Source organism: Toxorhynchites rutilus, chromosome 2 (genome assembly GCF_029784135.1).
Source record: "Toxorhynchites rutilus septentrionalis strain SRP chromosome 2, ASM2978413v1, whole genome shotgun sequence".
NCBI classification, from domain to species: domain Eukaryota; kingdom Metazoa; phylum Arthropoda; class Insecta; order Diptera; family Culicidae; genus Toxorhynchites; species Toxorhynchites rutilus.
This window is the reverse complement of record NC_073745.1, coordinates 207,239,695-207,255,299: the sequence shown is the minus strand read 5'-3', so window position 1 is coordinate 207,255,299 and position 15,605 is coordinate 207,239,695. Positions and strand designations below refer to the sequence as shown.

The 15,605-nt window shown below is 37.6% G+C and overlaps 1 protein-coding gene across 5 annotated transcripts in view; it reads left to right on the top strand.

The window, feature by feature from the left end:
* The window catches only part of LOC129764367 (protein tramtrack, beta isoform), a 95,192-nt gene that overhangs the window by 21,908 nt on the left and 57,679 nt on the right, over nucleotides 1-15,605 (top strand). For all 5 annotated transcript variants that reach the window (XM_055763365.1, XM_055763364.1, XM_055763362.1 and 2 more), the window contains exons 3-4: nucleotides 4,495-5,286; nucleotides 5,363-5,471. In XM_055763365.1, the coding sequence (XP_055619340.1) occupies nucleotides 4,495-5,286; nucleotides 5,363-5,471 (901 nt within the window). The remainder of the gene's footprint in view (nucleotides 1-4,494; nucleotides 5,287-5,362; nucleotides 5,472-15,605) is intronic.

Below are 15,605 nucleotides of genomic sequence, written 5' to 3'. Positions count from 1 at the left end.
ATTTTTCTAAACATCCTTTGTGCAAGTTCCTCCAACACGATAAAGTGTTTTCAACCCTTTTCCAACTATTTTTGTAATAGTTATTCGTTAGATTTTCAATGATTTTCCTGTTTTAACTTGTTTTTCACATGGTGTTGTGTTTGTTGATAAGTCCAATTATAAGTCACAATCGCCTCTAATGCGACACTGAGTGGTGCCTCGGTATGTCCAATTAGAGGCAAATCACTGTACATGAGCTGAAAATTTTCCTGCAACGATACACAGACGACATCCAATGGAAATGGTAATTGAATTTGAAAATCTTTTTCGATGCATATTCATGTTCGAGGCATATCAAATATTGAAATCGATCTGACAGGTATTTGAGAAGTAATAAAATTTGGCAAATTATTGAGATAGACGTGTCATGTATTTTGTGAAGACTGAACATGGAGAGAACATTGAAGCAGTGAGAGCGTCAATGTTGCGATCGCCACGGCGTTCTGCGCGCAAATACGCATCTGCCCTTGGACTGTCCGATCGTTCTGTGAGAAGAATTCTTCGTGATGATCTTCATTTTCATCCCTATAAGATGGCGATAGTGCAAAAACTTTCAGAACGTGACTTCAATTCTCGGATGAAGGCGTGTGAGCGTCTTCTTGATGTCGTTCCCGAGGATGCTATTGTTTTTTTAGCGATGAAGCCCGTTTTCATTTGTGTGGGTCGGTTAACAAACAAAACATGCGCTACTGGGCTGACACCAACCCTCGAGAATTGCATCAAAAGCCTTTGCATTCACTCAAAGTCACAGTGTGGTGTGCAATTTCCTTAGCTGGAATTATTGGTCCCTGGTTTTTGAGGAAAATGAGGTTACAGTGACAGTGAATTCGGACCGGTATGTAAACATGCTACAATTTTTTTCCCCACGGCTAGAAAATTTGGATTTGGGGGACACTAGGTTCCAACAAGACGGTGCAACAGCACACACTTCAAGAGCATCGATGGCTGTTTTGAGGGAACACTTTCCAGAGCGCCTTATCTCAATTAGAGGCGATTTGGAACGGCCGGCACGCTCTCCAGATTTGTCCCATTGTGATTTTTTTCAATGGGGTTTTTTGAAATCCCGTGGTTATGTGAACCGTTCAAGAACCCTACAAGATTTGAAGACCAACATCCAAGAAGAAATTGCCAACATAACACCTGCTATGCTAACAAGAGTCATGACAAACGCCAGAAATCGGTTTACGCAATGTGTGGAGAATGTGGTACGTCACCTAACAGATTTGATCTTCAAAACAATGTAAATAAAAACTTTAGACATGTACCTACATTATAAAAAATAAATAAATATTTTCCGATGCACACAATAGTTTTTATTGAGTTTAAAAAAAAAGTAAGTTATGTTGCCGCACCCTGTACTTCGGTTTGTGAGTTGACAGAGAAGCGATATTAGGTATGTAGGGAAAAGTAATTCATTCGTAAGTGATAAATTTAAATTATTGAAATTATTGCACTGGTGGGATTGAAATCGACAGTCACATCCATGATCACATCCAATGCATGATGGAAAGTAAAGGGAAGAATATTGAACTCTTTTTTATATTGCTTTCTCTTTTTGTTCTATTTCAGTTACTGAACGCACAAATACTGAGAGAGAGTCAAATTATTCCTCTCGCGAGCGATAAACCTCTACGCTTCGTATATTATGAACCTGTCCATATCCCCCCACTACATGTCCATTATACCCGCACCGAAAAAAATGTTCTACTTTTCGGCTTGTTTTATTTTCAGTAAAAAAACATGGAAAACATATTTTTATAAAATATTTGGCCAGTCATTTCGAAAACCAGTATATTGAACTGTGAGAAACTGCTTTTAAATTTTTTAAAACATGAGTTTCCGAAGATACAATTGAAGTTTTCCTTAACATGTCCGTCTTACCCCATCTCCCCTACTGCTTGTAAGCTGCATCTACTATTCGTACGATCACTCCTTATAAATTTTTGATAGGATTTTGATCTGATAGACAAGCTGACCAGTCCAGAATGCCATGCCATGACTTTCCAGATTTTATGAATTGATGCCAAATTACCCAATTATCACGTTGTTTTTGATGCAAAAACATAAGTAAATGATTCTGAAGTACTTCATTGTACTTCTGACTGTGCATTGGTGTTGATGAAAAGCTATCTGAAACAGGCCTTTTTGAAAATATTTTCCTCAAACCATCAAACTGCCGCCTGCAATGTTACGAGTTGAAAAATTACATGACACGTTCCGTAAGTTCTTTCAGTATTTCTTTTTATCTGAGAAGTTCTCCTAAAATAGTGAAACACCTGGAACTAGCTTGCACATTAGTTTTTGGACCCGCAGCTTTGGATATGGGATTTTCATGGTTTGAGGAGAATTTTCTCAAAAAGGCTCAACACGAATGAACAGTCAGAAGTGCAATGAAGTACTTCAGAATCATTTACTACTGTTTTTGCTTCAAAAACTATGTGATAAATCTAAATCTAAATGAATCCAAATAAATCTAAACCTAAATAAATAAATCTAAATAAATAAAATCCGGAAGGTTATGGCATGGTTTAATGAATAGGGGCTTCAGATTTCGGATTTGTCAGCTTGTTTACCAAATCAATATCCTATCAAAAACTTATGAGGAGTGATCGTACGAATAGTAGACGCAGCTTACAAGCAGTATAAGTGATTTGAAGAGCTTAAATGAGCAGTATCCTCTGTGTAGAATGAGATACACACTACAACATGGCGCAGCATGGTCGAAACCACCCCAAATGGGTTATTTGAACTGATTGAAAACTAAAGATGACCTACGAATTAGAAACTTATTGTAATTCATGTTACATCGACGTTAATTTTGTAGAGGAGTGAGAGTTTTTTCATCTGGTTCTATAATTATGAAACACTGGAATTTTAGTTTTTTGAATGTTTCGCGCCTAAACACAACAATAAAGTTCAAATGACCTATTTTATACATGATGATAGTTATTGTATTCTACACTATATACTTCAATTCAACCGACTACTTATACATCTCTGAAAACACAGAAAAATTTAGTTGTTTTATAGTTATGAAACGCAGTGTAGTTAGGAAATTATAGAAAAATAACGGGGAATGGTGTCTAGAATACGATAGTATTGTTTTTACACTGGAGTCGCTTTTTACGCGGGGGATACGTGCCGCGTAAACATAAACCGCGTAAATTCCAAAATCAGCGTAAAAAAGTGGGTAGATTCCAAAATCCGCATAACAATAAACCGGGTAATTTTGAAAATCCGTGTAAAAATCGAACAAACAGTGAATTATTAGTTTAAAATGCAACTCATTTCTAACAACTGATTAACCAATCATGATAGCTGTATCTCCTTTAATTTCTCAGCTACTAATCAGTGATACAATACAAACTTATTTCGTGAAATGTCACATCAATTAGCAATATTGAATTTTTACGCGATTGATACGTGCCGCGTAAAATTCCGAAATTCGCGTGAAAATAAACCGATAATATACTCTATGTAAAATATTAGCTCATTCGGACTTCATTTACTGTTGTCACAAAACGTATAAATTTGAATTTTTTTTTGAAAAACGAAAAATCACCAAAAATCGAGGTTTAAAAAAATATGATGCCAAATGTCTTAGAATTGAATTACTCGTCGAGATTTACAGTAATCTCGATTTTTTTTTGTCAAACACAAATGTTTTTCTTGGCACCTGGTCGTTTTCCGCCTGAAATATCGATTTTTGACAAAATAATTTTTTTTAGGATAACAGTAAATCTCGACGTGTCATGCAGTTTCAAGACATTTCGCATAAATAGTTTTTTTTTAAATTCCGATTTCCGGTGATTTTTCGGGTTTCAAAAAACTCAAATTTTAACGTCTGCGACTCCAGTAAATGATGTCCGTATGAGCTTATATTTTGAATAGGGTATATTATCGTGCAAATCAACATTTCGTAGAAACTTCCGAATGAAAAATCGAGATAATTATTTTTATTGGCACCCTAAAGCATTCTTTTCGTTTCGTATTCCGAAAAAAAAACTAAAGTCCCAGAGTGCCGATTTTTGACAAGAAATTTTTTTTCGAGATGACACGAGATGACTCGACGTTTCATGCCATGTCTTAATTTGGCATCGAAAATTTGTTTTTTTCGAAAACCCCGATTTCCTTTACTCCCTCTTTGGGTGATTTTCGATTTAAAAAAAAAACTCAAACTTTGCCCGCTTTGCGTCACTCTCCCTTAAGTCCGATTGAGCTGAAATTTGGCATAGGGTGTTTTTTCGATGTGGTGAATATTTTTTATATGGTAACTTTTTGAAATTTTAGGGTCGATTTTTTCCCATACATTCATTAGCACCCTAATATACATTATTTAATATTATAGAAAACCATGGCCATCATTAATTTTAATTTCTATTCAGTTCCATATGTTTCGTATGTAAGAAACTATTCCGTTCGTTACTGAACGCTGTCCTTATCTCTTCATTTCAGTCCTTGTTCACTGCGAACCCCTGCCAGCATCCGATCGTGATACTCAAGGACGTGCAGTACAATGACCTCAAGACGATGGTAGATTTCATGTACTACGGGGAGGTGAATGTCTCTACCGAACAGCTACCCCAGGTGCTAAAAACGGCAGAAATGCTAAAGATCAAAGGCCTTGCGGAAATGCCGGACGCTTCCGCAGTTTGTAAGGCCGATCCCGGAAAACTTGAACACCCGGATCTAGTGGGCGCCGGCCTGGGTCCGGGTGGAACGGGCGCCCCGGACTCGATATGGGGAAGCGCAGAATCTCAGCAGCAGCAGGCAGTCGCCCAGCAGCAGCAAACCCAGCAGCAGCAGTACCATCAGCAGTTACAGGCTCAGCAGCCCCAGCTTCGAAGGACACCTTCCCCCACCACCAACATGTCACCGGCGGCGCGACGGAAGCGACTGAGGAAAACCTCCACAGGTTCGGGGTCTCTCTCTACCGACCGCATTCAACAGCAGCAACAGCAGCAGCATCATCACCAGCAGCAGCAACAGCAACAGCAGGATGAGCACGGTACCAATGCGGATGGTACGATAAATATCGTACCCCATCTACATATACAGCAACAGGTTGATAACATATCGTACAGCACTAGTCATAGTGCGCTGGCGTCACTCGCTGGGGCAGCGGGAGGAGCTGGAAATAACATCCGGATAATCAAGGAGAGTCCCAGTTCCGATGTTGACCAGCAGCAGCATGAGTCATCGCAGGAGAGTGTGGACGAAACAGGGCACCATATTCCAAGTATCATCGTAAGTTGAATCGATCGAAATAGCACTACAAACGATAGATTGTTTATCCTATTATTTCTTTTTTTTTCATACACAGAAAACAGAAGATCTGAGTGGTGTGACGCAAACGATACCGATGGATATTTCCGCGACTTCTACAAGTGTGGCAGCAGTTAACATACCCCAGTCACAATCTCAACACAGTGGTAAGTATTCACCATAATTGTATTATTGTATTATGAAATGCTCATCCGGACTATTTGATTGACATATCGAACAAAAGGACTCTCATTAATGCTCAAGTTGTAATAAAAACGAACGAAAATGTTTGTTTGCTATATATCCTTCATTATCAGAACAACATTATCGGTCTCTTTCTCTATAGGAATCAAGTTCCTGCTTAATAATTTTCATGACATTCGAATCACATTAGATTGATAAGTAACAATGGGATCCTTCATTCTGGAATCATGTCACTGTCATCACATACAACCAGCGACAAAGAATGCATTGACACTTATGTACGAGTCACGAATTAACGCGTTGCTGTCATCGTTTTTCCACGTCCATTCCGTTTATAACGCAATCGCAGAAGCACAAAAGTTTCTCGACCTCAAACACTCCACCGGTCTGGAGAAACATGTGCGGTCAGACAGACGATGGGTGCTGCTGCTGCTGCAATCGAGCGCTCATTCATTATTTACATACACAATATTATAATTTTTTTTCTCTCACCAATTGATTTTTAGGCTGTTCTCAGCTTTATTTTTATCGCATTATATTACGGTGCTTCTGTAGTGGGCTTATAACTTTGAAACTTGTGGCGCGCTAGAGAATTGTCTCTCTCCCAGTCTCGTTCAATTCCAATCTTTCACCGGTTGGCTTTTGCCTTCGCGCTCATTTTGGAATTCATAAAATTTTATTAATACATATTTTTATTTTTCATTTGTTTTTTTTTTCATACATAAATAACGAGATGATTTCCTCATATCTGACTCATCCCTGTTTCGCTCTTTTGTCGAAATTGAACATTTTCGCGTTGCACCTGCTGCACACTTAATACCAGTAGTCCCGAAATTTGTCGTATTTCGTATTTTTTGTGCCGTTGATGTTTGTATTTAACAAGCCAGCCATCACCATCACCACCACTACCCTCTCTCTGCGTATCACAATGCTTCGGCTCCTGCTGCTGCTGAATTTGCATTTGTGTCACACATGGTCTCACACTCCTCTGCCAATTATGTATTTTTTTTACGTTTGTGCACAAAGTTAAAAAATATACATCGGGTCTTTTCTCATCTGGGATGAGGTCACGAGGAAGCCTCATTCTTTCACTCCCGAATTGTTTATTTTATCGGGCAATGCTTCTCGCTCTTGCCACCCATTGCCGAACAGAAATTCGAGGATAGTCGCTCGTGATTAATTCCATAATCATTAATAAAAAAAAAAATGATTCGATTCGTGATATGCCGCAGTTGGCCGAAGTCATAGCTGATATTAACACTTTGGCATCTGGCGACACCACAGTGGTTACGTACGCATAGTATCTCAGTGGCCGGCGACAGAACTTTAGTATCGTTTGCATTCTGTTGGGATTTTGTGTAAGTAACATGTGTATGTTGATGTTACCAACATGTTTCTTGTTTTTATAAGTAGGAGAGGTGAGGAAATACGGCCATATTTGGAATAACTTCAATTAAATCTTTCGAAACTTATGTTTCTCAAAACTTAAATGCAGTTTCTTGCATTTCAATATAGGGTAAATGATCTTGGTTTGTTCAATTTAGGGTATTTTCACGCAACTAGTAAATTCAAATCGGTTTTTCTTCATGGGAATCACATGTAATCAATACGAGGTTGGGTTCGTTGAAAAGTCCCAAGTCTCTAGTTGTTAATACTACCATAAGGTGTTGAAATTATTCAACTTTTTATGTTTTTTAACAATTTTCCTCAAAGAGAAATTGTGATCATGGATTGTCCACCTCTGATCATGGTTTGGCCGGTTTTAGCAATCACTATTTTTGAATGAAAAAATTCGAATTTTCAAGTAGATGTTGCAATTCGCATTGTTTGAGTTTACTGTAATCATATTGATCCATTCATAATTTAGGCTTTCTTCAGAATACTGCCTTTTCTTGGGCATTTTAAAAGTGTCCACCTCAGCACACTCATAACAGAGAAACTTTATTTTTGCTATGCGCGGAAGACACCATAAATAAAACTGCAGCGCGCCGAGTGGTTGTCATAGAAATCATGTGGACAAAACAACATTAGTGAATCGGACAACGCATGATCAGAATTGAGGTCATCTCAATGCTTTAATTACATGATTTAGCTCTGTAATTCTTATACAAATGGTGTGCAAGCATGATGTTTACAATATTTGTAAGTGTCATAATCCAAGGTCTGAAACGTGCCAAATAATCATCAGGTGATTGAAATTAACTGAAATTAAGGGCGCATTGACACCAATAGAAGGTGGATTTTATAATCTCTTAAAACATATGAATACGTACAAATATATCATAAAACTACAAAAAATCATGAAAAAGACAATTTTATTTAGATGTTTTGAAACATTCGAATACCTGATTTGACACATGTGCGTTGAATTAGAGCATTCAAGATAGTGGACAAACCATGATCATATTTTCGACTGGACAAACCAAAATCATTTACCTTACTGTTTTTCGAATTAATCGGCTTGATGTTTTTCAATGTTTTTACTAAAATTAAAACAGACCGAAAAGTAGAACATTTTTTCGATAATTACCCGCATGGACATGTATTGGGGGGAATATGGATAGGTTTGTAATAATTACGTATGTACGCATCTGGAGATTTCACAAAAGTAGGGGACAGGGCGACAAGCCAAGTAATTCGAATTAGCGCTGCCGGCGCCAAGCGAATATTTTTTTACGAAACATGCGTACGACAAAGTGTTAAGAATGATCATTTTTTTTTGTGCAGGGACAATGTTTTGTGAAGTGTAGCAATTTTGAAGTTAATGAATAGGGTAAATGATCTTGGTTTGTCCAATTTGGGGTGTTTTTACGCAACTAGTAAATGCAAATCGATTTTTCTTCATGAAAATCACACATAATCGATACGAGTTTGGGTTTGTTGAAAAGCCCCAAGTCTCTAGTTGCTAATACTACCATAAGGTGTTGAAATTATTCAAATTTTTATGTTTTTTAACGATTTTCCTTAAAGAAGAATTATGATCATGGTTTGACCACCTCTGATCATGGTTTGCTCAAAAAAATGATCATGGTTTGTCCGGTTTTAGAAATCTCCATTTTTGAATGAAAACATTCGAATTCGCATTTATCATTGTATGAGTTTACTGTCATCATATTGATTCATTCATAATTTAGGCTTTCTTCAGAATATTGCCTTTTCTTGGGCATTTTAGAAGTGTTCACCTCAACACAATCAACACAGAAAAACCATAGTTCTGCTATGTGCGAAGCACACCATAAACAAACATAAACAAACTGCAGCGCGCCAAGCGGTTGCCATAGAAATCATGTGGACAAAACAACATTATTGAATTGGACAACTCATGATCAGAATTGAGTTCATCAAAATGCGTTAATTTAATGGTTTTGCTATGTAAATCCGATACAAATGGTGAGCAAGCATGATGTTTACAATATTTATAAGTGTTGTAATCCAGAAAAGGTCTGAATACGTGCCAAATAATCATCTGGTGATCGATTAAAAGTTAGCTCGAATGAGGGGCGCATTGACACAAATAGAAGGTGTATTTTATAATCCTTTAAAACATGTGATTTCGTAAAAATATACTATCAAACTACTATAAATCATGTAAAAGGCAATTTCATTTATATGTTTCGAAACATTCGAAGGCCTTATTTGACACAGGAGCGCTGAATTAGAGCATTAAAAGAAGTGGGCAAACCATGATCATATTTTCGACTGGACAAACCAAGATCATTTACCCTACCACTATTTTGAACAAAATTGTCTAACATTTTAACCTTAATGCTTTTGTTAACCCATTGTCCAATTTTACAGCCTGTCCGATCATGCGTTAAATGGCAAAGAACTTCAGGTACCACCCCAAAGTTATGTGTATGGTTAGGTAAGGCAAACCCCGAGCAAACTGGCTTTGAAGGAGTGAAAAACCTTTGCTCTAGTTTAGATCTAGTCCATAGTGACTACTACACTTTGTGTGCCAGTTTTTAGTATTTTGACTGCTCGACAGTCTCGATTCAAATTGATCAAATTGATATTAATGGTGTCGCTAGGCTTTTGCTTCTCATAACAGAACACACGCTTGTAATCCCTCTAGAAAAGCATATCTCCTGTTCGAAATGAATCGGTCGTGCAGCCGGTGTTGATGGTTCGCCTATACTGACTTATGACCACCGATATTTTTGATTCACGAACTAAATCAACTATCTGGTGCAGCTTATTTAATTTTTTTTCGAATGGTGGTACAAAATTAAAGCCAATCTCAGTTCGAATGTTCTGTCGGAATCCCTATTTCCAACAAAAAATTCCGGAGAAATTAATTATCTCTGATAATTGATCATCAATAGTGACGCGCCAATGTTGGAGAAAAGCGAGGCAGTGTTTTTTTTTTATCCAAAATATATATTTTTATTAAGGCTCATATGGCGTCAACCTGACGGGGCCGGGAGTTCAATATTTCGACAATGTTTGCCTTATAACTATGTTAGTAATATGTAACCGATTACTCGCGGTTGGCTCGAGGTTAGTATTACAAGTGTTTTCGTAATTGTGATGTTGCTGTCTTCAATTATCTGTACCTGTGCCCGACACGGGATACTTCCTATTGGGATGCAGCTGACCATTAATCAGCAACGCCCCCTAGTCTGTACCCCATATCTAGCGTGGTGCGTCTTCTCGAGGAATCCAGGATAGAATGGTCACTAGCCGGTGCAATCATCAGCTCGTGTAGAGTTGTCATGAGCGGTACAACCTTTGGCTTTTGTTAAATCATCAGTGGACTGCACAACCTTTGGCCCGTGTATCTGTAAAGAGTGTGTGTAGGGAGGCAGTGTTATTCTGATAGTTTAAATGTAAATGAGTTAGATTAGTTTTTTGGAAATGACCATTCTCTATTAACAGCAACACTTTCATTACCACTGAATACTTCACGGACACATACAATGCCCTCAAGTGCTAAACTGCTCTTTTTTTCGCTTGATTTTGGAGTACACTTTGGTATCTCCATAAAACAGTTGATTCCTTCCTGCGTAAATCTGTCCGCTATGGATTACGTCGTCTAACTAGAATGACCCTTTGAACCTCTACCGATGTGATGATCCTTGTAAGCATCGGGAGTTGGACCGATTATTCGAACAGCATATTTTAGTATACGATCTCATCCAAGTCAATATCGACGGCTCAGAAGTACTAAATGGGTTAATTTCAACGTCAGAAGTATGAATTTGGTTATTTGCGAGCTCCTCCGTCTTCCAACTGCACTTATTGTGCATCATCATGAGCCTGTTACTAGAATGGTTCCGATATTTAATCGCCATTATTGATACATTCATCACGACAGTAAAAAGTCGTCTCATGCAATTGTAATTATCTTGTAATTAAAGATCGGACTCGAAGAAAAAGAGACACACAAAAATGATCACCAAAAATTCAGTTTAAATCGGATACTTCTCAATTTTTCAGGGATTATATCACTATATATTAGTTATGTTTTGGCATAATTTATTTATTGAATTTCCTCCCCCTAAGCTGAATATTCGTACATTTCTCTTAACACTGCTCATGAGATCTTGTGCGAGGTTTTGAATGTTTTTCCGCTTTTCTTCAGCTTCTTCTTCATTATCGCCCAAAGCTTTTCGATCGGACGAAGTTCTGATGAAATTGGCGGGTCCGTCTCCTTCGGGACCACATTAATGCCCTTCGCTTCGTACCAATCCGTTACAGGTTTGGCGTGATGGCACGAAGCGAGATCCGGCCAGAACAGCGTGAGACCACGGTGAGAGCGGAGGAAGGGCAGCAAGCGCTTCTGTAAGCATTCCTCTCGATAAATCTGCCCGTTTATGGTGCCGATTGTAACGAACGGCTTGTACCGTCCACACCCGCAGATCGCCTGCCACAACATGTACTTCTCCGCGAATTTGAATTTGAAAATTTCATTAATTTTTACCCACGCGATAAAAAATTACACCCAAAACAAAGTGTCGCATTTTTTCCGAGTCCAATCTTTATGTTAAAGGGCGACCCCGGTCTGAAATCGAAAAAAATAAATTTTTGTTTTTGCATTTTTGAGAAGCTTATGCCCTCAGAAATGTTGTCCTAAAAGGATTTTTCGATATTTGATTTTGTTGGAAAGTTACAGCCAAAAGTATGAAGTCACCTCAAGGGATATAGTATTGCAGTACGAATTTTAAAACGCGTTTTTCTCGAAACCATGTTATTTCAACTGTTGGTATCGATATCTCAGGATCTACTCGAACGATTTGGCTAATTTTTTTATCAGTTTGTAAAAATTAATTATCTAAGGCGTTACATAGCCGTTTTTAGATTTCTTCTTTTTTCCATTTTTCAAAAATCTCTATCGTTAGCTTAACCCTTGCCTTGTGGTTTAAGATCGTGTATCATTGATCAAACCAAGTAATAACCAGAGGATGCAGGTTCTGAGGGATACTGGTCTAGGATAGGACTTTCCATTTCAACGTTTCTATGTATTTATTCGTCAATTTCGAAACATGAAGTTGAGCATTGGAAGCCCTGCTTCACGTTATCAGTCAGATCTTTACCCAACTTACCTCATGGGAACGGGTCCGTATCAAATATCAAACGGGTCGCAGCGATCAATTGTGCGTTATTAGAAGGTGAATTCTCCGTATAGTGTACCAACGCACCTGCTGAACGTAGCGTATCACGCAATCAGAGCTGCACTGTTTCATCAATAGCCAATAGCCAAGACGAGCCAAGCTGGTCAGTTATTGACAAAAATCTTGGTTAAGTTGTAACTGACGGAGTACGATGCAAGACTATGCCTGTTACTGAGCTTCGTCAGGTAGGCGATAAAAATGTCTGTAACGAATGGATGATTGTCGCAGATTGCATTTTATCTTCATCGAGCAAAGCTTCCATTTTCGTTCCGGTTGTTCACACGCGATAACGTTTGACCGATAGCAAATCATTTGGGCAACGGATTATATAATTAACCAAAATTTTATTGATTTCTACATGCTGAAATAATGAAGAAATTTCTCTCTTCGCTGAAATTTCTGCCCGATATCGAAATTCTCCTTTGTTCTCCTCGAAGTTTTAGCATTGTATATTAGAATGGTATTCAGGTAGTACCCTGGTGAACGTGTAAACTTCCATTACATCAAGTGGTATTTCTCGTCTTGACGATTATAGTGCGCTGACTTGCAACATGCATTGATCTTCAAAATACTCTGACAAACTATTCAGCATCAAAGAGTGGAGAATATGTTTTATCGGTTTATGTTCTGTTGCACGTTGTTTGGTGGTAATGTTGCAATGGTCGTAATAGTAGCCCAAATATATGCAGTGACAGAGACAAACTGGAGCTCTGCACGAAATACGGCTATCAAAATTCAGAGGTCTGAATAGTCTCTAAAAAAATTGACGCTTTGCCGATGCGATATTTATAAACGTAGTCTACCGATATAAACGTAGGGTGCCAAATCAGAAAACAGATAACTTTTTATGAAATAATGTGAATTCTTGCTGCGGATGAATTTTGATAATTTGAATACCAATCGAATTGGAAATTCTCCAAGATTTGTTTGATATGCTACACATCACAATTCCCCCTAAATGGTTTGAATAGTTTGAATTGATGAAAAATGGAGCCATTTTCTTTTTCCCATACATTTGTTCTGTTACTCATGTGTGTGCTTACCTACTCATACAGTCAAAGAGAAACAACAGCGAATACCATTGCGGATAGGGAAACCGCGGGTAATACGGACAGTGGGGGTAATATGGACAGGTCGTTGATTTATATACAGTAATTTACATTTAATGCGACATTTTTGCCTTTTTTACCTCTAATTGGACATTTTTGTGAACATTGAGTTCGGGTCCCAATAAAAAATCCACATTGAAAGTCGCCACCAGATGTCGACACTGTTCCACTCTCATCGCCATTGTCCAATTACAGGTCAAAATCATGCGACACTGAGTGGTGCTTCGGCATGTCGCATTAAATGTAAATTACTGTAGTTACATTTTGAATTCTCGATTTCTGTTAATGAGAACACCTTGTACATGTTATTCTATCATATTTAAGCCATCCTATGGCAATGAATACTGATCAAAAGTGGAAAAGGGAAACAAAAACCGAAAATCATACATGATTCCGCGTGAGGAGGTAAATTTAGCTGCTTCGATATTAAGCATTTTGAGTGGTTAAATATCAAAATTCAATTCGCTGATGGTTATATTTCGGTTTGTGAGTTAACAGAGAAGCGATATTAGGTATATACGGAAAAGTAAATTCATTTTTGAGTGGAAAAATTTAAATTATTGAAATAATTGTACATGGACATGGTCTGATGTTGCCAAAAATCATTCAATTTTTTATGAATATTCTTTTTCATTCATAGAGGGGCTAGTTGGTCACACAAATTGCTCGTTCGAGCAACACTAATAAATGAAGTTCGAATGAGTTAATGTTTTGGATGGGATATATTATCGTGCAAATCAACATTTCGCAGCAAGTTCCGAATGAAAAATCGAGATAACTATTTTTATTGACACCCAAAACCATATGTTTCGTCTCGTAGTCCGAAAAAACCTCCTAGAGTGTCTAGAGTGAAAAAAGTCCTAGAGTGTCGATTTTTGATAAAAATTTTTTTTTCGAGATGACACTAGATCTCGAAGTTTCATGCAATTTTAAGACATTTGGCATCAAAATTTTTTTTTCGAAAACTCCGATTTTTCGATTTTCAAAAAACTCAAACTTTGACCGCTTTACGCCACTCTCTCTTAAGTCCGATTGAGCTGATATTTGGCGTAGGGTTTTTTTTCCGAGGTGGTAAACATTTTGTATAGGGAAACTTTCTGAAACTTTAGGGTCGATTTTTTCTCATACATTCATTGGCACCCTAGGGGTAACTCTACGAAAAATGTAACGATTCATTAGCCCATCTTAGGCCAAGCGTTAGAAACATCGAACAGCAACTTTGACATTTTTTCATGGCTTTGGAAAGCAACCATATGTTAATGTTTTGGCATCAAATGATAGCTTAGTTTATTAGGTACTACTTGCCATTAATTTCATTCATTTTTGTTCAACTTTATTGGGTAATAAATTCGGTTCAAAACAACTTTGTACGGAAAGTACATAACCTTACTAACCTAACAAAAAACCTTATAAAATGCAAACATATGTAAACTTTCCTACAGGATTACTTTGATAAAAGAACACACACCGTGATGTAGGAAAAGAACCGTTGGATTAAACCTCTTACAGGAACAGTCCGAGAGTCCCGGGTTTGCCTTAATTGTTCTCAATACCTCCCCAACCTCAGCATTCCGATCGTAAGTTCCGAAAGTGTTTCAGCACATCATACACGGTCGTTTCAATCACTCCCAGCGACTTTAGTACCTGGCCACGCCGTATTTTTAAGTTGGGTGTCCAAAATCCTCGGTTTCCATCCCGCACACCGTTTTTCTTACAAAACGGGTCAACGTGAAGTTTTCACCGTCGAAAGATTTCGATACAGATTTTCTGAACAATTTTCTGTGAAGAAAGTATCAACCGTGTAAAAAATTAATGTGCTAATTGATGTGAACTTTCACGAAATAAGTTTGTATTGTACCACTGATTAGTAGCTGAGAAACAGATATTATGATTATACACTGCGTTTCACAACTATAGAACCACTCATTTTTCTGAGTTTCAAGAGATATGTACGAAGTCGGCCGAATTGATGTATATAGTGTAGAATACAATAACTATCCTCATTTATGAGACTGACCATTTCAACTTTATTGTTGTGTTCAGGCGCGAAATTTTCAAAAAACTAAAATTCCAGTGTTTCATATCTATTGAACCAGATGGAAAAACTCTCACTCCTTTATAAATTAACGTCAATTTAACATGAATTACAATAAGTTTCTAATTCGTAGGTCATCTTTAGTTCTCAATCAGTTCAAATAACCCATTTGGGTGGTTATGAAAATGCTGTAGAGAAAAATCCATATTATTAGCATAAAAATTACTCATTTATTTACTACAAATATCACACCTACATTTCATTCGCCATTTGTGTGTTTGATGATGCTCATACATAACTTTTCTGAATCTATAGTGTATACTATCATTTATTTAAAGT